Source organism: Pholis gunnellus (assembly GCF_910591455.1).
Source record: "Pholis gunnellus genome assembly, chromosome: 17".
In the NCBI taxonomy this organism is placed as follows: Eukaryota; Metazoa; Chordata; class Actinopteri; order Perciformes; family Pholidae; genus Pholis; species Pholis gunnellus.
Genome location: NC_136544.1, coordinates 10,399,805 through 10,418,538, shown reverse-complemented (window position 1 = coordinate 10,418,538; position 18,734 = coordinate 10,399,805). Strand labels below are relative to the sequence as shown.

At 45.4% G+C, this 18,734-nt stretch overlaps 4 protein-coding genes across 5 annotated transcripts; 3 read left to right on the top strand and 1 right to left on the bottom strand.

Annotated features, from left to right (window-relative positions):
• The first annotated feature begins 52 nt into the window (after positions 1-52).
• LOC306710020 (uncharacterized protein) lies at positions 53-2,353 on the top strand. The gene is made up of 4 exons (XM_079178386.1): positions 53-362; positions 458-558; positions 1,209-1,317; positions 1,413-2,353. The coding sequence occupies exons 1-4, from the start codon at positions 98-100 to the stop codon at positions 2,240-2,242; spliced, it is 1,305 nt and encodes a 434-aa protein (XP_079034512.1). The 5' UTR covers positions 53-97; the 3' UTR covers positions 2,243-2,353.
• A 112-nt stretch (positions 2,354-2,465) lies between these two features.
• Positions 2,466-8,272, bottom strand: LOC306709221 (uncharacterized protein). Its single transcript, XM_079177288.1, has 8 exons — positions 7,877-8,272; positions 7,666-7,750; positions 7,477-7,579; positions 6,583-7,229; positions 4,744-5,005; positions 4,379-4,524; positions 4,188-4,293; positions 2,466-4,096 (listed from the first exon to the last, which is right to left on the bottom strand). The coding sequence occupies exons 1-8, from the start codon at positions 8,176-8,178 to the stop codon at positions 3,486-3,488; spliced, it is 2,262 nt and encodes a 753-aa protein (XP_079033414.1). The 5' UTR covers positions 8,179-8,272; the 3' UTR covers positions 2,466-3,485.
• pgls (6-phosphogluconolactonase) lies at positions 7,932-11,193 on the top strand. Of its 2 annotated transcripts, XM_079178388.1 has the most exons (7): positions 7,932-7,989; positions 8,115-8,278; positions 9,077-9,367; positions 9,470-9,577; positions 9,671-9,772; positions 10,087-10,227; positions 10,489-11,193. In XM_079178388.1, the coding sequence occupies exons 3-7, from the start codon at positions 9,104-9,106 to the stop codon at positions 10,633-10,635; spliced, it is 762 nt and encodes a 253-aa protein (XP_079034514.1). In that variant the 5' UTR covers positions 7,932-7,989; positions 8,115-8,278; positions 9,077-9,103; the 3' UTR covers positions 10,636-11,193. The 2 variants fall into 2 exon arrangements, with proteins under 2 accessions (XP_079034514.1, XP_079034513.1); XM_079178387.1 differs by lacking the exons at positions 7,932-7,989; positions 8,115-8,278 and adding an exon at positions 8,336-8,725.
• A 137-nt stretch (positions 11,194-11,330) lies between these two features.
• Positions 11,331-18,233, top strand: colgalt1a (collagen beta(1-O)galactosyltransferase 1a). The gene is made up of 12 exons (XM_079178384.1): positions 11,331-11,672; positions 14,000-14,110; positions 14,213-14,330; positions 14,856-14,990; positions 15,087-15,291; positions 15,389-15,508; positions 15,699-15,775; positions 15,913-16,019; positions 16,125-16,257; positions 16,344-16,471; positions 16,560-16,766; positions 16,869-18,233. The coding sequence occupies exons 1-12, from the start codon at positions 11,437-11,439 to the stop codon at positions 17,134-17,136; spliced, it is 1,845 nt and encodes a 614-aa protein (XP_079034510.1). The 5' UTR covers positions 11,331-11,436; the 3' UTR covers positions 17,137-18,233.
• The last annotated feature ends 501 nt before the right edge of the window (positions 18,234-18,734 follow it).

Genomic DNA, 18,734 nt, shown 5'->3' with positions numbered 1-18,734 from the left:
TAGCTTCAGTGTGCAGCTAAACGTGTAACTTATTGAGTTGTATTCATACTTGTCTTTCTTTAGCTGTTGAAGGAGGTTGTGACGGTCAGCACTAACAATGGCGAGCCGCCGCTCTTTTCACTCACAGCTGTCCGCCATCATGGAGACAATGGCCAGGTCTGCCCTGAGTCAGGTCTGCGAGCTGGTGGACGAAGACGTGGCTGAGCTGCGGCTGGGCTTATCTCAGCTGCTGGACGCCAATTCAATGCTGGCGGAGAAAGTGAACAGTCTGGAGTGCGAGTTGACGATAGTGAGAAGGGACGCCCCCGGTTTGTGTAAAGGTTATCACAGCGTGGGTGTTCAAACTGTCGGGGACACTCACGGTACTTGTGTTTCACAGTGACAACAGCAGATGATCTGAAACGTGTTTTTTGTTGTGCTGACTAATGTGTTTTATTGTTATTGTCTGACTTTTCAGTGTCCGGGTCGCCCTCCATAGAGGGGATCTTTGGAAAAGATTGGTGTATGGATCTGTGGAAAGACAGAGACCCATCCGATCCACCACAGTCCTCTGAGGAGGTTAGATTATCATTTACAGACTTATTCAGTGTTCTCGTTATGGCCCAGGTTTAAATGTGAAGTATACATACTTTAAAATGCATATCTATGTTCTTAATATTGCAATGGAAAAACTCTGCTATTGCACACTGAACAACAAGGAATGAGGGAGTGTATAGATGTCCTGAACCATGTTGTTTAAGTTATATATGTAATAATAAAGGAATATTAATATGCTAGTGAACACAACACGCACGTCACATCAAAGGTTGCATCCAACAATTATTTTTACTGTGATTTCTTTTTGACAAATATCATAAAAGTTGAGAAATCCTACCTACTTTGATCTATGTCTAATAGTTATAATAATAAAAATGTCCATCACAAGTTCCCAAAGCCCAACATGATGTTTTAAAATTGCAGGTTTTGTCCAACCACCAGTACAAAACCCAAAGATAACAAAATGTACTAAACTTTAATGAAGAGTGAGGCAGAAAATCACTATATTTGAGGAACAGGAACCAGAGAAGGCTTTACATTTTTTACTGACGTGAAGAATTAATCAATTTCCGATCAGAATTTCAGCTCTAGTCTGGTGAAGCGTTGCTCTCATAGAAAATGTTGCAGAATTTAATGGCACTGTAACATTTTGACTTTTTCTATTTGAGCAGTCTGTGGCGATGCTGCTCCATCAGATTACTGTGTCTCAGATCAAAGAGGAGACGGATTATGTGGAGGACGCTGCCAGCTGCTGCCAGCAGGAAACACTTAGTACAGAAGGTAAGAGAGGGAAGGAGGGCTGTGAGGAAATAGTTTACACAACACAGATTTAGATGCTTTTTAAGCTTGACTGTGTTTTGTTTTTAATGCAACAGAACATGAAAAAAGCATCGCTGAGGAACCAGAACAACGGTCAGTCGGTCACTCGGCCGTAGGCAGCACGTGCAGCCTGTCGTTTGATCCGGATGGAGAACAGGTTGTGTGTTCAGGTGGTAACGAAGAACCGACAATTCAGCTGATATCCATCAGTGACACAGAGGGGGCCTTCAGCACTCATACCATTCCGATTGAAGAGGAGGAGGAGGAGGATGATGATGGTGTACAATTTGTTGAAGAAAGTCAACAAGAGCCAACCATGAGTGCTGAAGGTTTGCCCAGCCACGACAACCAGGACACATTACCTGCTAACAACTCTGAAAACAGCGGCGCTCTGGATTCCCTTGATGACTTTAATACGCTTGATGTAGAAACCGCCAGAGACCCAAACGAAGACAGGTTCCCGTGTAAGATATGTGGCATGACATTCTTCCACAAGGGCACTCTGACAAACCACATGAGGGGCCACAAGTCGAACTTTTGCAGCATTTGTAAGCGGCACTTCCCTAACAGGTACAAGCTGAAATCGCACACCTGCTTGTCTCGCGTTTCCTCTCAGAGGGTCATCAGTAAATCATGTCAGCTGTGCGGGAAGACCTTTGCAAACTCATCGGCTCTGAGCATTCACTCCGTGGTCCACACGGGGGAGAAACCTCACCGGTGCAGCTTATGTGGCAAAGGGTTCACCCAGAAAGGCAATCTGAAATGTCACCTGCGTATCCATACTGGAGAGAAGCCGTTCCGCTGCGTTAAATGTGGCAGGACGTTCACGCAAAAGGTCAACCTCAACCACCATTTAATGGGACACAGAAACAGTGAGATCCCGTAGCTGGGAGGACAATAGCTTTCATCTGGATGCATTGTGTGCTACTTCTCACACGAGTGTAAGGTTCATGTCACGGGAGTGAAGTGTAGTTTGTTTCTCTATCTGTTCTTACAATAAAACACATGAATGTTTGATTCAACTTTTATTTGATAGTTTTCTTTTTTAAAGTATTTTTGTCTGATCTTGAAGAGTCAGTTTAATCAGTGGAGTCTTTTTACATAATCAAGTTTGACAATGTGAACAATGCACATGTGATGGGGCTCTGTGAGGGGCATGCAGCTTTAAAGTGAAGAGGGAGGAGAACATCCAACAGCACAAGATTTCTTTCTTGGGCAGGAACAATTCACTCAGTGGGTCGGCTCGGGGGAAACATAGGACAGGCAAAATAGGTGCTTAGTATGACAAAAATAATAGAAAAGGTTCACATTTAGAAAACAAAACAATGGAATTTGGCTCGACTGTATATTGAAAACATCTTTCTACAATTGTGACGCACTCACACAAATACATTTCTTTAAAACAGGAACACCATTTAAACCAGAACTCATTTGAACATTATGTAACCAACACTTCAGACGGTTGTGTTTTAAAATGATGGACCTTCCCACTTTCTTTCTTGAAATATAAAGGAATGAGGCATGAGCGTGACGCATGAGACCCTGGTGAGATTTGGGCAATGAAGCAAACGGAGCGAGTAGTTTTACTTCCACATTGTCGTGAAGAGGTAGTTTTGAAGGTTTTTTTTTTTGCTACGTGTGCAAACAATGGAGCACTTGTAAGTATTTTGGCATTATTTGACCCTTTGAAATATGACACTTGAGGTATAATATGTTAGCCCAACCATATGACAACATGCAGTGTATCAAATGTAAGTATTTCTGTCATAGGTTGGATGAGCACCTCACTTGAAATGTAGGCAGCAGATATCTGATCTATATATAAATTATAAGGTGAAACTGAGTTCATATGCTCTTCGAGGGCATGACACATTAATAAACCCTCGAAGCAATCAAATAAACCAAATCCCACTCTTTCAAATGGGACACTAGAGAGGACAGATATTCTCTGTACCCTTGTTTGGCTGCTGCTCTAAACAATAAAGCTAAAAAAACACAAACTATATTTTACAGCAGCACCATTTAACCACATTATATCTTTGATATAAATACGAGTATTTCAAATCTACATTGGCACATTGAGCTCCACAGGGTGCAGCTTGGAGTAGCAGTTGTGATCAGTTTTCTTCTCAATGGAAACACTGGTGGTGATTCAAACCGTACTTGTACGCGTAGCATTTCCCACAATCCACACAGCTGTAGGGCTTTTCCCCCGTGTGTGTCCGCAGGTGTATGTTCAGGGAGCTTTTCTGGGAAAAGCTTTTGCCGCAGTCCGGACAGCTGTAGGGCTTCTCTCCGGAGTGCACGCGCTGGTGCAGCTTCAGGTACGTTTTCTGGGCGAAGCGCTTCCCGCAAACCGAGCAGCTGAACGGCTTCTCGCCGGAGTGTCGCCGGATGTGCACTTTTAAACTGCTCAAATAGTTGAATATTTTCCCGCAGAACAAGCACTCGAACCGCTTGGTGGGCTTCACGGGTCTGGACTGAACGTCGAGGTCTTTGGCCGCATTCATTTGGATGTTCGAGTAGTCGGAGTACCCGGCGGCGCCCGGGGGAAGGTGAGTGTTGTCCACCAGAGTGCTCATCGTGGCGTCGTCTATCAACTTGTCCATAATTGTCGGAAGCGCGCGCTGCAGCGCCTGACTGTCGGCCGTCATGGGGAAGCTGTTTATCTCCACAGGTTGAAGCTGCAGCTCGTCCACAGATCTATGAAGCATGCTGTCCTCCTCAAACATCCCAACGACTGCCAAACAACAATACATGCAGTTAAATCACAGACACTAAATCGGGATTATAATGACTTCCATTTTGTTTATTTGTAATCCAAAACTTACTTTTTCTATTATCTGTGAGCATCATCTGCTGGCCGATGGGATGGTCGTCGTATATCTCCTCCTTGACGAAGATGAGATCAGGTTCGCTGTCCAGTAAGTCGATTGCCTGCCAACAAGACGTGCGACAAACGATCTGTCAAGATTACATTGGGGGGGGACATTAAAAACCAGTCGGTCTGTGATTCACTGACCTGTGGCCCCATGCTCGTCATAGCAGCGGGCTCCACTGTAGCTTTACTTTGAAGGGGCAGTTTATCTTCTCTCCACAGATCCATGCACCAGTCCTTTCCGAAGACCCCCTCGATGGCTGGATCAGACTGCTGCTCCTGCTGCTGTTCTGGAAGAAGAAGCAGATGTGAAATTGGGACCCCCCCTCCCTAAAAGGTGGTAATCATCTCAAATCAATAGTTTAGTCTCGAGACTGGAATGTCAACTTGTGGACATAGATGAGTTGTGAGGTAGCTGGACTAAAGCTAACTAGCCTGTTGTGATACTGACAGATATGACCAGCTGTCTGTCTGTCTGTCTGTCTGTCCAGATGTCGGACCCTTCGTACCTGCGGGGTGTCTGCGGCTAACACCGTTGACATGAGCAGAATACGTCTGCGTCTCCCTCGCTGCTCTCAGCTGGACCTCCAGCAGGTAACACCTCTTCTTCAGCGCCTCGTTCTCCGCTTTGTGCTGGGAGACCTCGGTGTGAAGGACGGAGGAGCATTCATCGGCGAGGTTGCCTATTTCGACCAGAGCCGCCTTCGTTAGCTTGTCCAGCACCGCGGCTAGCTGCGCCCGAAAACTCCGGTTCGTGGTGTTGCAGATCATCTCGAAAGGGAGGCTGGATGTGTCGATTTAGTTTGGCAATATTCTCAACGTAGCAGCGCTGCTCCTTAACCGAATATGTGATTCTGCCTGAGACAGTCCTGTGTTGCTGTGCCGCAAGGGGTTGTGGGAAAACGCTCACGTAACCCACGTTTATGAAGTGCACTTGAATGCAGCACAGAATGAAAACCGCTGTTTTTGACCGAGTGACGACATTACAAACGTTTTGTTCGTCACTGAGGATTGCTACTTCTATTGTGTATCTTTAATATTAAATTAGCCACTCTGTTGACACCCCCCTTTGATTAATGTGTATGAATCTCCACGGCCCTCCAGTGGACACAGGGAGGAACTTCAAAGTCTATTAAATGTGTGGTAACACACAATTACTACTCTACCAGCATTACTGTTATAAACATCAACATGTAGAACTCATTGTTGGTGTGGTTATTATACATTTTTACTAACTCCAGTTCTGATAATTGTATTAAAAGAGCTTTTTAAATAACAGTTTTGTAGGTTTTTTTTACTGTCATCCAGTGGCCACATTAAGGAACTGCAACCTCCATTACTTTCACCTCTCAAAGGCAGTTTAATGGGGATGTATGGAAACAAACCATTGTGTTTTTTTTCAGGCTACAAGTTTCAAGTGATGTGCCCATAACAAGAACCCAAAACAAGGAAGGACAGTCTAAAGACAGATCCCAAGTTATCTGCTTCTACATAAATGAAGGTTGGTGTACAAATGTCACAGTGTCAAAGGAATCATAGCCCTCACTTGGAAGCACTTTTCATAGACTGCAAACAATTTTATTCACCACGAGAGTTTTCCTCGTTCATTCTGGTCGGTGTTTACATCCCAACTCAGGCCTGTGTGAGTGAGGCGCTCCAACACCTGGCTGAGCAGATCAACAACATGGAGCACAAACACCCAGACGCTCATTGTTCTTGGGGACTTTAACAGAGCAAACCTCAGCAAAGAACTGCTAATATACAGACAGCATATTAAGTAACGACCTGCCCACTCTCACTCTAGATGGTTGTTTGATGATAGGGCAGGTGGGGGGCCTGCCCCATCATCAAACAACCATCTACACCCCCTGCCTCCTTCTCACCTCTCCCAACCGACCCCCCACCGGCACTGAGGATCTGCGAAGACAATGTGAGTCGGCTCTTCCACAGACAGAAGATCGAGAAGGCACCAGGCCCAGACGGTGTGTCACCCTCGTGCCTGAAAGTCTGTGCTGACCAGCTGGCCCCCATCTTCACGCAGATCTTCAACCGATCACTGGAGCTGTGTGAAGTCCCCTCCTGCTTCAAATGCTCCACGATCATCCCGGTTCCCAAGAAATGTTTATTATTCATACGGTAGCACAATATCAAGGGGGTTGCCTGAAACTTAGTTACTGGTAAGTAAAAGTTAAGCAGCAGATGACACATATAATGACACAGATTTCATCCCATTTGAACAGTCAGGTGATACACAAAATCTGGAGCAAAGATAACTTTATTATACATACAGCAGTAGAAGTTACATTTGACTGGCCGTTTTAGGTGGTCCCGTTTATGAATGTCGGTACACTGGATTCACTACCATACATGTGAAAACTAGGATCGAGATGTACAGCGAGGTGTTTTTTCAGATTGCAGTTCTTGGTAAAGCCCTTGCCACATTTGATACAAACAAAAGGTTTTTCTCCGGTGTGTGTACGCTGATGCATATCGAGAGTGCATTTCTGAATGAAGCCCTTTCCACAAATAGGACAGCGGTAGGGCTTCTCCCCAGTGTGTGTGCGCTGGTGTGTGTACAGATGTCCCTTCTGAGCGTATCTCTTTCCACACAGCGTGCACCTGAATGGTTTCTCTCCCGTGTGGCTCCTCTGGTGTATTTCAAGTTGGCTGAAGCATCGGAAGCTCTTGCCGCACTGCAAGCAGCCAAACCTCTTAGCAGCCGAGTTCCTCAAGTTGTGAAGCTTCACATTCCGGAGCACAGTTGAGCTTTGGGAGGCAACGTTTTGAGTCGGGCTTTTCCCAGCCACTTGGTTTGTGTGTGCAGGTGCAAGCTGTGGATTCCACTGTGTTTCCCTCCTCTCTGGTCCAGCGAGAGACGACTGGCTGCTCATGGTCACAAAGCTGTCGGTAAACAGAGGCTGCAGGCGTTCTGCGACAGAGTTGGGACACTGCATCGCTTCTGAACTCTTCTGGGTGTCTGTGAATGCTTCCCTTCCTGTTGACAGCAAATGCACATGTTAGAATTTGGAATATTATTGATCCTAATAATTACCCAGATGAAGGCCACAAAAGTCTGCATGCACTGGCCTCACAATAAAGTTACCTACAAGTGTTGCTGGAGTTTCAACCCTTTAAGAACATTAGGATGTCTCAATGTCCATTTTATTACACAAAAAGTTATTGTCCTGAATCGTGTGAGTTTTATTAATTGCTGTGCAACCAAACTTTCATGTAATACTCACTGTTTTCACTTGTCCTATGTTGTTCACAGTCACTGGTGTCCACCTCCGACGGCTCTTCCTTCACCACTATGAGTTCTGGTTGCTCTTTCAGCGGGTTTGGGAGCTAGTGAGAGACCAGCATATGAATCACACTTGTTACACATGAAGCACACAGTTCTAATATGGTGACATAATAAGTGCTGGACTTACCTCAGCTATGGCATGCTCTACGCCATGAAGATGATGCCATTTGCTCATCTCAGTGGAGGAACTCGTGCTTTCCCATGGACTTTCACTGAAAATGCAATAAACTCGGGTTAAATAGAGCAGGCAGGGTGTAGCTGACAGCACAGTCCTGATGGATATGTATTGCCTACACACTGCCTACCTACAGGCTACACACGGAAATCAACACGCCTACCATTTGGTGACAGGTCCCGTCCTGTCAGGCTCCAGGAGTCCGTCCTCTGAAGCGTCCCTCACCGCAGAGCATGCTGCTGCTGCTGCGTCCTGCGTCCTGCTCCCCTGCGCGAGGTAGAGCAACTTCTCCATCAGCTGCAGCTTCTCTGCGAGCGAGACGATTTCGTTCCGCCCGCGAGTTATCTCAATCTTAAGCATCTTCGATTCGATCTCGACCAGTTTGCTTATCTCCATTACAGCTGTTTTGGATAACGCGTCCATGATGGAGACGAGCTGTGTCTGGAAAGAGAAGACTGTCGACATGTTTGTTTTTTAATCTTTCTGTGGGGCGCGAGACAAACACCGTGAAGTTGACGCAGTCCAGAGGTGTTATGTTCACTGAGAAATGTAGTTACAACGTAATGTAAGAGAAGAGCTGTGTGTGTGTGTGTGTGTGTGTGTGCGTGTGTGTGTGTCAACTAGATACGCGAGTGCTTCTTCAAAACTCAAGTGGTTGAAACGGATACAGTGTTGCCATCTAGTGGATGGGAGGACGTATAACAACCGTATGAAAAACTTAAATATTGACCAGTAATATTGACACATCTTTTTTATTTACCCTTTGGTGTTGTGTGAAATCCCCCCACTCGGTTAATCGTATGTTTTTAATTTGTTAGTCGATAAAACTCAATTTCTAGGTCGCTGTAGCTACGTAGTCGGGGACCACACTGACCAGAATGCAGTGCGGCCTAAACACAGAATATGATTGGCTGCTGAGAATTTGATTCAGGAAGTAGGGTCAAGTGCGTCGAATTACATTCGCCGACTGAAAATCCTCCTCATGACAATCCGCTGTTGAGCTTCTCACGAAGTAAGGACACTTCTTTTTTCAATTAAAGCTGTAGTTTAAGAGTTTAAAAGTTGAGTTTGTTTAATAAACGAGCATCGCTTCTCCTGCATATTTCCGGTATCAGCCAATCCTGCAGAATCAGCGGGGGTTTGTAGCATTTAAACACAGTCCTCTGCACAGTCCCAGTCTAGTTACATTACATTATCAAGCTAACATTAGTCAACATATTATTAAAAGTAGGGCCTTAAATAAGCAGATCAAGTTTATGTGGATAATAATTACAGACTCGCAGTGAAGACTTGCACAACAGTGTTGTAATTGACTTCCTCGTGTGTTGCTCAAACCTGTTCTTTCTCTCTCTGTACGACCCAGTATCTCCTCAAATCAGATTGCTCTCTCATGGCTGGCAGAAGGGTCGTGGTCTTCCCCTCCTCCGCGGAGCTCGGTCCGGTGCTGGCCCAACTGGTGACGTCTCGGGCCGAGAAAGCCATCACCTCTCGTGGCAGGTTCACCCTGGGCCTCTCTGGAGGAAGCCTTGCGTCCATGCTCAGCAAAGAGCTGCTTGCTCTGCCACAGCTGGACTGCAGCAAGTGGGTGGTCGGTTTCTGTGACGAGCGAGTGGTTTCCTTCGATGACCCTGATAGCACCTATGGGCTGTACAAGGTATCTGTTCATGAGTGTGTTTGTCTGCGTGTGTGCTGGTTACATGCATGTATGGGGATTTGTTACACTCGGGTCAAATATAACCCTGTGCTTCTTTTCCAGAGTCAGTTGTTTTCCAAAGTCAACATCCCTGACAGTGGGATCTTAACCATCGAGTCCTCTCTGCCGGTCAACGAGTGTGCGGAGGATTATACCCGTAAAATGAAGGAGGTGCAGACATCTTTACTGTTCTGTGATCAGGCTTGAAAGTCACCCATGCATCTTCTTTTAGGTTTAAATATGTTGCTTGTTGTGAACACACAGGCCTTCCCAGGTGACGGCTTCCCAGTGTTTGACCTGTTACTGCTGGGCATGGGGCCTGACGGACACACCTGCTCCCTGTTCCCAGATCACCCTCTCCTAGAGGTGAGGGCCATCCTTTAGTGAGTCCGACAGACAGACGGGTAAAATGTGTAACGTCTGCCTGTGGATCTGTCAAAGAGTGACCCCTTCTCTAATTCTCGCACAATTATGTTTATTAAGATCATATTTATCATACTTGATACATTAATGAGCCGTGATGTACAGTGTAACTCTATTTTAGGAATATCTATCAATTTGCCACTGGCTATTAAAATCCAAGTTTTCTGTAAATCATACCCCTCAGTTTTAAAAATATAATTTTTTTTGTACACATTACACATGATAGATGATTGGGTTTGGGCGTTCCCCATGTACAGGAAACCAAGAAGATTGTGGCCCCCATCAGCGACTCTCCCAAACCACCGCCACAGCGTGTCACTATGACCTTTCCAGTGGTGAACTCTGCACGCTGTGTGGCTTTTGTATCAACGGGAGGAAGCAAAGCGCCCATTTTGAAGGTAAAATGTAGTCTTTGACTGAACACATCTCACATTTGTAATCTTCAAATTCTCCTGTTTCTATGGCATTTCAGAGGAGGGCAGGTTTATACACAAAACCCATATATACTATAAACAATATCACAGAAATTCACATATCAGGTCTCAACAGTTACATTTATAAGATGGCCCTGGACTAGTAGAAAACCATGTCAGGATTAAAAATAAACAAAAAAATCTGTGACAATGCTGTTGTATTGTAACGAGACTATTTTCTTACAGGAAGTGCTGGAGGGTAGAGAGGGTCCGGCGCTTCCAGCGGCCCGTGTTGTCCCGACCAACGGCGATCTGTTCTGGCTTGTTGATGAGCCCGCAGCTGCCTCCTTAACCACCCAAGTAGAGAGGCTCGGCTCAGGGGCCAAACTCTAGAGCTTTGCATCTGCCCAATGAAGGCAGGAAGCCAACACTGGTTGAAGGAACTGGGAAATAGTGCAGATCATTCCTACTTTCACATGAAAGTGTAATAGGTTTACGTAGGCGAGATCGTGAGATAAGATAGGGAGATGTACAAGGAAGAAATTGAGGGCACAGTTGTCATTTCCAGCATAAGATTCAGCACTTATTGGATAATGGTTAGTGTGCATGTGTGTCAGGTGAGGTTTAGCTTTATTCTAATAAAGTCCCTCTCTACTCAAAAATGTGTTTTTGCTTATTGTTAGTTCAGTTGGATATCTGACCCTCACTGGCAGAATAATGTGCAGAGTTTTGACATAGTTTTATATATTGACATTATTATTTCAATACTGTCAGACTGTCAAAAGTCTTTGTTCTGATTCTCTGAATTTCCTTCACACCCTTTATAAAATATCCAATAAAGTCCCAGCTTTGACGCTGAAAATCAACACTCATTTGGAACTTGTGTGCATCGTACAACCATCTATAACACTTTTATTTATTAGCAATTCCAAAAAATACAATAAAATGTGAATTGAACATGTTGCCTTTTGTGTCTGTGCAGTCTTCCCCTTCCTCTCTCTGCAGTCCATCCCCTTTAAGATCACAGCCCGCCCCTTTAACGCACAACTTTGCGGCGTTGTCACATCAGCAGCTGCTGCACAGATTTTGCTCGGTGATGACCGCCGCGCGAAGTAAAGAGGCAACTTTTCCATAGCGGCCGTGTCTCATCGCGAGGCCACCTAGCTAGCTTTTCTTTCACTCGTATTTTCTGAAATGATCGTCGCAATGCACGGGCTCGCCTGCCTCCCCGCCGCCCTGCTCGCCTTGCTGCTGTCCGTCTGCTCGCCTGCTCGGGCATACTTTGCGGAGGAGCGCTGGAGCCCCGAGTCTCCGCTCCTCGCGCCCCGGGTCTTCCTCGCGCTCATCTGCAGAAACTCGGAGCACTCTCTGCCGTATTTCCTCGGCACCATCGAGCGCCTCAACTACCCCAAGGAGCGTATGGCTCTGTGGTGAGTTGATGCGAGGACGCGTTTGTTTTCATTAAGCTAGTAAGCAGCTAATAGGAAAAGTTAACGTTTCTTCTTAAAAGTGCATTCCTGAGTGTGTAGTTCTGAGTCAAAATGGGGTGGACATGCAGGGTACTAATGGTAACAAGGTTGTGCTGCGGGTTAAAAGTGTCAAATCTACACGAGGCAGGGGAAACAACGAGGAGCTGACGCCGACTTCAGAACAATGCACATTTAAAACAACCTTTAGGTTAGACAGAGGTGGGCACATCTGGCCACTCTGCTCATCCGAGGGTCCATGCATTGATCTGTATACGTGGAGGGGAGGGGACTGATCTGGCCGCGAGGGGAGCTGTATGATTTCACACAAATCCCAACAAAGTGTGCTTGTCTGTACTTTCCATTAACACACAGACACACACACACACACACACACACACACACACACACACACACACACACACACACACACACACACACACACACACACACACACTTTTAGGCTACCTCTAGGTCTCTTCTCCAGCCCAGTTAGGCCTCTGTGTGATTTGCCAGTGGATTGATTGACTGCATGCTCATCATGTCAGTGAGATGCGTTTTCATAGCCCACAGATCTCCATCTTATTTGGCTTTAGCCCCTCCCAGCACTAACTCTAAACACAAATGTAACTAATCACTAACTTCACTGCATTCTGTTTTAGCCCTGAAGGACGTTCTGTGTGATTCTTCTTCATCCTTTTGATAAAGGAGTGCTGAGAAAAGCCTTTAGCTTTGTGCAGGGCGGGACGTGAATATTCACTCTAGTGAATGCAAGTGTTGATGAAGGAGACTAAAACCCAGTGTCATGCTCTGGTATGGCCCCACTTGACGTGTTTCAGGGCTAACGCAGTTTGCTCCCCTATCTGACATTTGTGACAAACTTCAGCATTCAAAGGCAGTTTTCTTGCCGGTAGTGCAAACGGATTTTATAGGCCATTGAGCGTCTGTCTCCCATGCTCAGGCAAAGTGAAAGGGGGGTGTTTCTCACATAATAACAACGTGCTCCAACAGCCCACCCGTGCTTATACCCTCAGAGCTCAGTTTGCATGACAGCCTGGAGGGCCCAGAGAGGTATGCTCTTCACTCACCACCACCCCCCCCCCCCCCCCCCCCCCCCGCCCTTTATTTCTGGGCTTTATACGAGTGGAACAGTTGGATTGCCTCCTTTTTTTTGTTTGGCGGTCATAAATCTCCAGTGTAAATATGGTTGAGATGAGGACAGTTTTCCGTGTACATTAATTACATCTGTGAAATGCAAACAGCTGTGAGATGTCGTAAAACACCGACACACTGGATGCTGTTTTCTTTTTTTTGCCGAAGCATTTTGCAGCTGCTTGTAAGTATGCCAAAGCCTCCGGATCCGAATCGGTTATAGTGTCATTTAAATCTTTTGCTGTCTGCAATTAGCCCCGCGTTTCTGCTCTGAAAAAGAGCAACGACAGACTGGACGTCAGTGAAACACCACTCGTAGATGTACGTTAAGACCAGCAAAAGGGTACACGCTTTTCACAAATATTTATTTTAGCTAAACATGAGGCGGAAGAGCCGGTGTGATTCAAAGTTTGAGAATTTGGACTGTCGGACGCCAGGAGTGAGGGATGAAATGGTTTAGCGAGGAGCTGCAGTGTTCTCTCATATCCGTGTGAAATCTGTCGACAGAACCGGATTTGGCTGTCGTCCCTCTGAGCGTATCGCAAACTCTCCTGCAAACAGAAAACCTGCACGACAGCAAAGACTGTCGACCTAAAGAAAGGAAGGCGGTGGATGTTGTTTTCCAGCATTATTCCTCTCTTGATAAAGAGACACACGCATGTGTAATGACTCTAAAGATTTACATGTGGCTTGATTTCATTCCTCTGCAGAATTAGATCCGGCATGCAAGTTGTCTTCGCGTCTATACAGTTCTCTCGCACATGACTCCAGCCACTTTGAATTCCGTTTCCTTCTGTTTCACTTCTGTAACGCTGTTTATTTAGTAATGGTGTGGTTTCCTTATTCCTTAAAGTGTGGCATGCCCCCCTGAATTATGTAATCTAGCTGTACAATCTGTGTTTTTTGTTTTGTGATGCCGGTATCATTAACACTCGTGTCAGTTCCCACAGCTGCAGACAATGAGCTCGCACAGAGTGAACACTGGGCTTTTGTTATTTGACTCATGGTATTGTCTTTCAACTCAGTCTGGATCCCGTCTGGCACATTCAGCCAATGTGTCTGGCTTCACTTGTTGATAATGTTCAAACCCCTCTGATGTGAAATCATTCTAATCATTGACACTTGTCGTTTATCGACAGGGTAGCAACTGATCATAACAAGGACAACACCACCGCCGTCCTGCGCGACTGGCTTGTCAAGATGCAGAGCCTTTACCATTATGTGGAGTGGAGGCCAAAAGAGGAACCCGAGTTGGTTACTTACTAGAGTTTCTGGTGAAAATTTGTGTTGCTAAGAGGGCTCACGGAGCCCATTTAAAATCCGTCTGATTAGTATCCAAATATCTCTTGTAGACGTTATCGGAACGAAGACGGTCCGAAGCAATGGACGGACCTCCGTTACGAGCACGTCATGAAGCTTCGCCAAGTGGCGCTGGAGTCAGCTCGCGAGATGTGGGCGGACCACTTTATGGTAGGTCAGCTCGACTGCTCTTTACTGGCACAAAAGAAAGCACAATGACACTGAAGGACTTTCCATTTTAAACATTGAGCAAGGTAAGTACAGAGTCCAGTGAAAAGCAGCAGCACAGTGGTGCTTTAAGCACCGGGAAGGGTGTTGGAAATGTTATATTTTTCTGCCTCTCTTTATGGTTAACGTGTATCTGGTCTGGTTCATTTGGAGCCTTACACTGACACAAAGCTTGACTCGACACCAACCATATATTCCACCATTTCCGCAGCCCTCAAAGTCGAGCTTCAGTGGGCTATAATTTTGAGGCAAAGTGCATCCAGAATTGCAATCATTTTGTGCTGCACATTTTGGAAACTCTCTCAGCCTTCACCCTTATAAACAGCAGTCAAACGAATAGTCTGTCGGGTTTGTTTACCTTCTCAGTTTTAGTGCTCCCTTTAACCCTCGTGACCTGCTCAGCTTTTCTATTGAAGTGTCCCTTTTATGGACTTTATTTTACAGTTTTATCTCCTTCTCCTTGTGTAGTTGGCGGACTGCGATAACCTCCTCACCAACCCCGATGTGCTCTGGAAGCTCATGAAAGAGAACAAGACCATCATCGCACCAATGCTTGAATCCCGTGCGGCCTATTCAAACTTCTGGTGTGGCATGACCTCCCAGGTATTGTGTTGACAGATTGGGTGTACGTGCTTGCGTATGTCAAATGTTTTTCAAAGTTGATTATTGAACGCTCTGGAATCCTCTCGGCTTCTTCAGGGTTACTATAAGCGCACTCCTGCCTACATACCCATAAGAAAGCAGTTGCGCAGGGGCTGTTTTGCCGTTCCCATGGTCCACTCCACTTTCCTGATCGACCTCAGGAAAGAGGCGTCCAGGCAGCTGGCCTTTCACCCGCCACACCCAGAATACAGCTGGGCTTTTGATGACATCATTGTGTTTGCGTTCTCCGCTCGGATGGCAGGTAAGATTAGATCTACACATTTCTCTTTTCACATTTACGACCTAAACGTTGGGACTTCACGTTGAGAAAAACCATTTGCACCCTCTGCTCTCTACAGATGTTCAGATGTTTGTATGTAATAAAGAGACCTATGGTTACTTCCCTGTGCCGCTGCGGTCCCACAATACTTTGCAAGACGAAGTTGACAGCTTCTTGCACTCCATGCTGGAGGTTAATGGTGAGTAGCTTTTGCATTCAGACTGAGGGCTTTACTTCTGCGTCTGACTCCTCTTTTGTTTCCATGAGCTTGAAGCCTGTATTCTACTTTCCTGCTTCTTCATCTAATGACAACTATCAGCATGGGTTTCTATATATATATATATATTATTTACACCATTTGTGCATCCATCTTCCCTCTCACTGTGTAGTTCGAAACCCCCCAGTGCTGCCTTCCAAACACATACGTCTACCTAAAAAACAACCTGACAAACTGGGCTTTGATGAGGTAAGTATCGAGTGACGTGAAGATGGAGTCTGCAAAAAAATGGCCCTCTACCCGCTTGTGTGCCGAAAGCCTCCCGCTGCTGTGAGAAATCTGTCATTGCAATTAAAGTGACTGGCCCAACTGTTGCCCGTGTGCAGGTGTTCATGATAAACCTGCAGAGGCGGACCGACCGCAGAGAACGTATGACGAGGGCATTATACGAGCAGGGGATTACTTGTAAGGTCATTGCAGCTGTAGATGGAAAGTAAGCTCACTCTTGTTTAATCATTTTCTGCATTTATTTAGTACTTGGTCATCTCGCGTACCTGCCCTTTTTCCTTCACATTTGTTCTCTTTCTCTCCATTCCAGAGCTACGAATATCAGTGACATTCATGCTATGGGCATCCAAATGCTCCCTGGATATAATGACCCTTATCACGGTCGCCCAGTGACAAAGGGAGAGCTGGGATGCTTCCTCTCCCACTATAACATCTGGAAAGAGGTGAACCAACAGAAGCCAAGCCATTTTGAACGTTTGTGAGCCACACAGATGCGCGAGTGTTTGATAAATCTGTGTCTGGCCCTCAGATTGTGGAGCGACGCCTGGACACCTCCCTGGTGATCGAAGACGACCTGCGCTTCGAGATCTTCTTCAAACGCCGCTTGATGAACCTGATGAGGGAGGTGGAGGATGAAGGGTTGGACTGGGATCTCATGTGAGTTGGTGCTTCCTGCACAAGCCTTTTGATTTTTGAAAGTTTGCAATTGCGCGTCTCACTCCACCGCTCTATTTCTCTCCTCCAGTTATATTGGTCGGAAGAGAATGCAAGTGGATCACCCAGAGAAAGCTGTGCCTAATATACACAACTTAGTGGAAGCAGACTATTCATATTGGACACTAGGCTATATGATGTCCTTACAAGGTGCAGAGAAGCTTTTGAAAGCAGAACCACTTAAGAGGATTTTGCCAGTGGACGAGTTTCTTCCGATCATGTTCAATAAACACCCCGTGTAAGTGTTCCCTACGCAGAGCAAGTACACACTCGTAACATGAGCTTCTGCTCAAGAGTTTCGCCTTCTTGGCTTTTCTTGACGTTACCCTCTCATCCACAGGTCTGATTACATGAAACAGTTTGAAACCAGGGACCTGAAGGCGTTTTCAGCCGAGCCCCTTCTTGTGTATCCAACTCACTACACGGGCGACCAAGGCTACATCAGCGACACTGAGACCTCCACAGTGTGGGACAACGACAAGGTCCGCACAGACTGGGACAGAGGACGCTCAGGAAAAACTGGGGAGCAGGCTGAGATCAGCACCGAGGCCCAGAACTCAGATGTGCTCCAGTCGCCTTTGGACAGTACAGCGCGGGACGAGCTATGAGAGGAACTGAACGAGAGCCTCTTAATATTTTACAATTTTGTACACGTTTCATCTTCGATACTTTTGATTTTGCATCACAGCAGGGATGCGACATCAGAGTTCGTAGAAGGATTGAATTGATCCAGACGAGTTAAAAAGGGAACGTGTGTGTGTCGTGAGTTTTCTGTCATGTTATCCGTTTGTAGTTTTTACTTTATAAAGGCACTAGACTTGCCATTTGGAGTGGCATTTGCAGTACCCACCTTCTGTCTGTCATACAGAAATTAACCTATTAGCAAAGAATGCAATTGGACTGTAACGTTTCAGTCATCGAGCAGTTAACTTTGTCCTAATTTGAGTTTATACTGTGAAATGCTTTTTCTAAATATCTTAAGATGACAAATGCAAATTCAAGACTTTCGCAGACATTCATGTCTTAAATCAAACCTAAATCATTGTAAATTCGTTGGTCCAAGAGGAGAAACATCTGCATTTCTTTTGCTTTGATCTTTAGTATTTTGTCCTTTTACACTTCATATTGCTTTGTTTTGAATAATCCTTAGCCAACACTTAAGATGCTTGCAGTAGAGCTTTACCAAAGCAACGAAAAACACAGTTGCAGTCAACTCAGAATCCCAGATGTACAGACTGCTGTAGAGTATACACCAATGCTGTTCATTATTCCTGTGTCCCTTGTCGCCACTTTGGGATTGTTTCCAGATTAATGCCGCCAACCCGCTGTTGACATGGTTATAGACGGGACAAACCACGGTGGCTTGGGAGTAACATGGTTATAAATGCCCTTTAAGTTCCCTCAAAAAGAACCCCCCCAACCACACATAGTCTCCACCTCTTCATCATTTTCGGTTAAATCTGAATCTGAGCAAATTGGGTGAGTAAGACCCGATAAAAGGCTCCTGCAAAAGACAACATAAAGTCTGTATCAATTTTACAGATAACGTATTTATTCTGTTATGGTTTTGCCTCACATGGCTTAACACTTAAATCTCCCGGGAAGTTGATTTTTGTAGTATTAATGGGAGCCGTTCACCTGTGGATCTTGCACGAAAATGGTAGTGGTGCATTGTGCTAACAAAAAATAAAGTGTTTTATTTTTGAAAAAAGCTTGAATTTGTGATTACTGTGATATTGCATGTTATCATGCTGGTGTAACCAAATGTTCTCTGTTCACGTTCATGCAACTTTAACTTGACCGTTGACTTCTGTAGCCAGTTACAAAATAGTGTGAGCAGAGAAAAGACACGAGGGCCCACTTCACTTATGACTTTGTTTTTCGGAATAAATTAGCATTTTGTCACAGATACTGTTGACGTATTATTGTGACAGAGGTTCCACATTTTGAATGGGATGCTTCTGTTACAGTAACTGTCCATTGAGACCTCTTCTACACCTCGTGTGCACTCTGAACTGCATGTGGATCTCTCAGAACGGTGGTGAGCCGTATCGTATTTATAACTAATTAATTTGTGTATGTCGCACAAAGCACTGAGTTTGCCCTTTACTTGTTTTAGCTTTGTTAACCCTCTGGGTGTCGTCATTTTACTGACACTCTGCTTCAACTGGGAAGCTGTGAGGCAACAACAAAACAACCCAATACA

What these genes read in the sequence shown, in the direction of transcription:
- LOC306710020 (XM_079178386.1), top strand. Translation starts at nt 98, where the DNA reads ATGGCGAGCCGCCGCTCTTTTCACTCACAGCTGTCCGCCATCATGGAG. An exon ending in AACTGTCGGGGACACTCACG is followed by an intron (nt 363 to 457) that starts GTACTTGTGTTT and finishes CTGACTTTTCAG; the next exon opens with TGTCCGGGTCGCCCTCCATA. An exon ending in GGAAACACTTAGTACAGAAG is followed by an intron (nt 1,318 to 1,412) that starts GTAAGAGAGGGA and finishes TTAATGCAACAG; the next exon opens with AACATGAAAAAAGCATCGCT.
- colgalt1a (XM_079178384.1), top strand. Translation starts at nt 11,437, where the DNA reads ATGATCGTCGCAATGCACGGGCTCGCCTGCCTCCCCGCCGCCCTGCTC. An exon ending in TGTGGGCGGACCACTTTATG is followed by an intron (nt 14,331 to 14,855) that starts GTAGGTCAGCTC and finishes CTCCTTGTGTAG; the next exon opens with TTGGCGGACTGCGATAACCT. An exon ending in GGTGTGGCATGACCTCCCAG is followed by an intron (nt 14,991 to 15,086) that starts GTATTGTGTTGA and finishes CGGCTTCTTCAG; the next exon opens with GGTTACTATAAGCGCACTCC.
- pgls (XM_079178388.1), top strand. Translation starts at nt 9,104, where the DNA reads ATGGCTGGCAGAAGGGTCGTGGTCTTCCCCTCCTCCGCGGAGCTCGGT. An exon ending in GCACCTATGGGCTGTACAAG is followed by an intron (nt 9,368 to 9,469) that starts GTATCTGTTCAT and finishes CTTCTTTTCCAG; the next exon opens with AGTCAGTTGTTTTCCAAAGT. An exon ending in ATACCCGTAAAATGAAGGAG is followed by an intron (nt 9,578 to 9,670) that starts GTGCAGACATCT and finishes GTGAACACACAG; the next exon opens with GCCTTCCCAGGTGACGGCTT.
- LOC306709221 (XM_079177288.1), bottom strand. Translation starts at nt 8,178, where the DNA reads ATGTCGACAGTCTTCTCTTTCCAGACACAGCTCGTCTCCATCATGGAC. An exon ending in ACGGGACCTGTCACCAAATG is followed by an intron (nt 7,751 to 7,876) that starts GTAGGCGTGTTG and finishes TTGCATTTTCAG; the next exon opens with TGAAAGTCCATGGGAAAGCA. An exon ending in GCTCACAGATAATAGAAAAA is followed by an intron (nt 4,097 to 4,187) that starts GTAAGTTTTGGA and finishes GTTGTTTGGCAG; the next exon opens with TCGTTGGGATGTTTGAGGAG.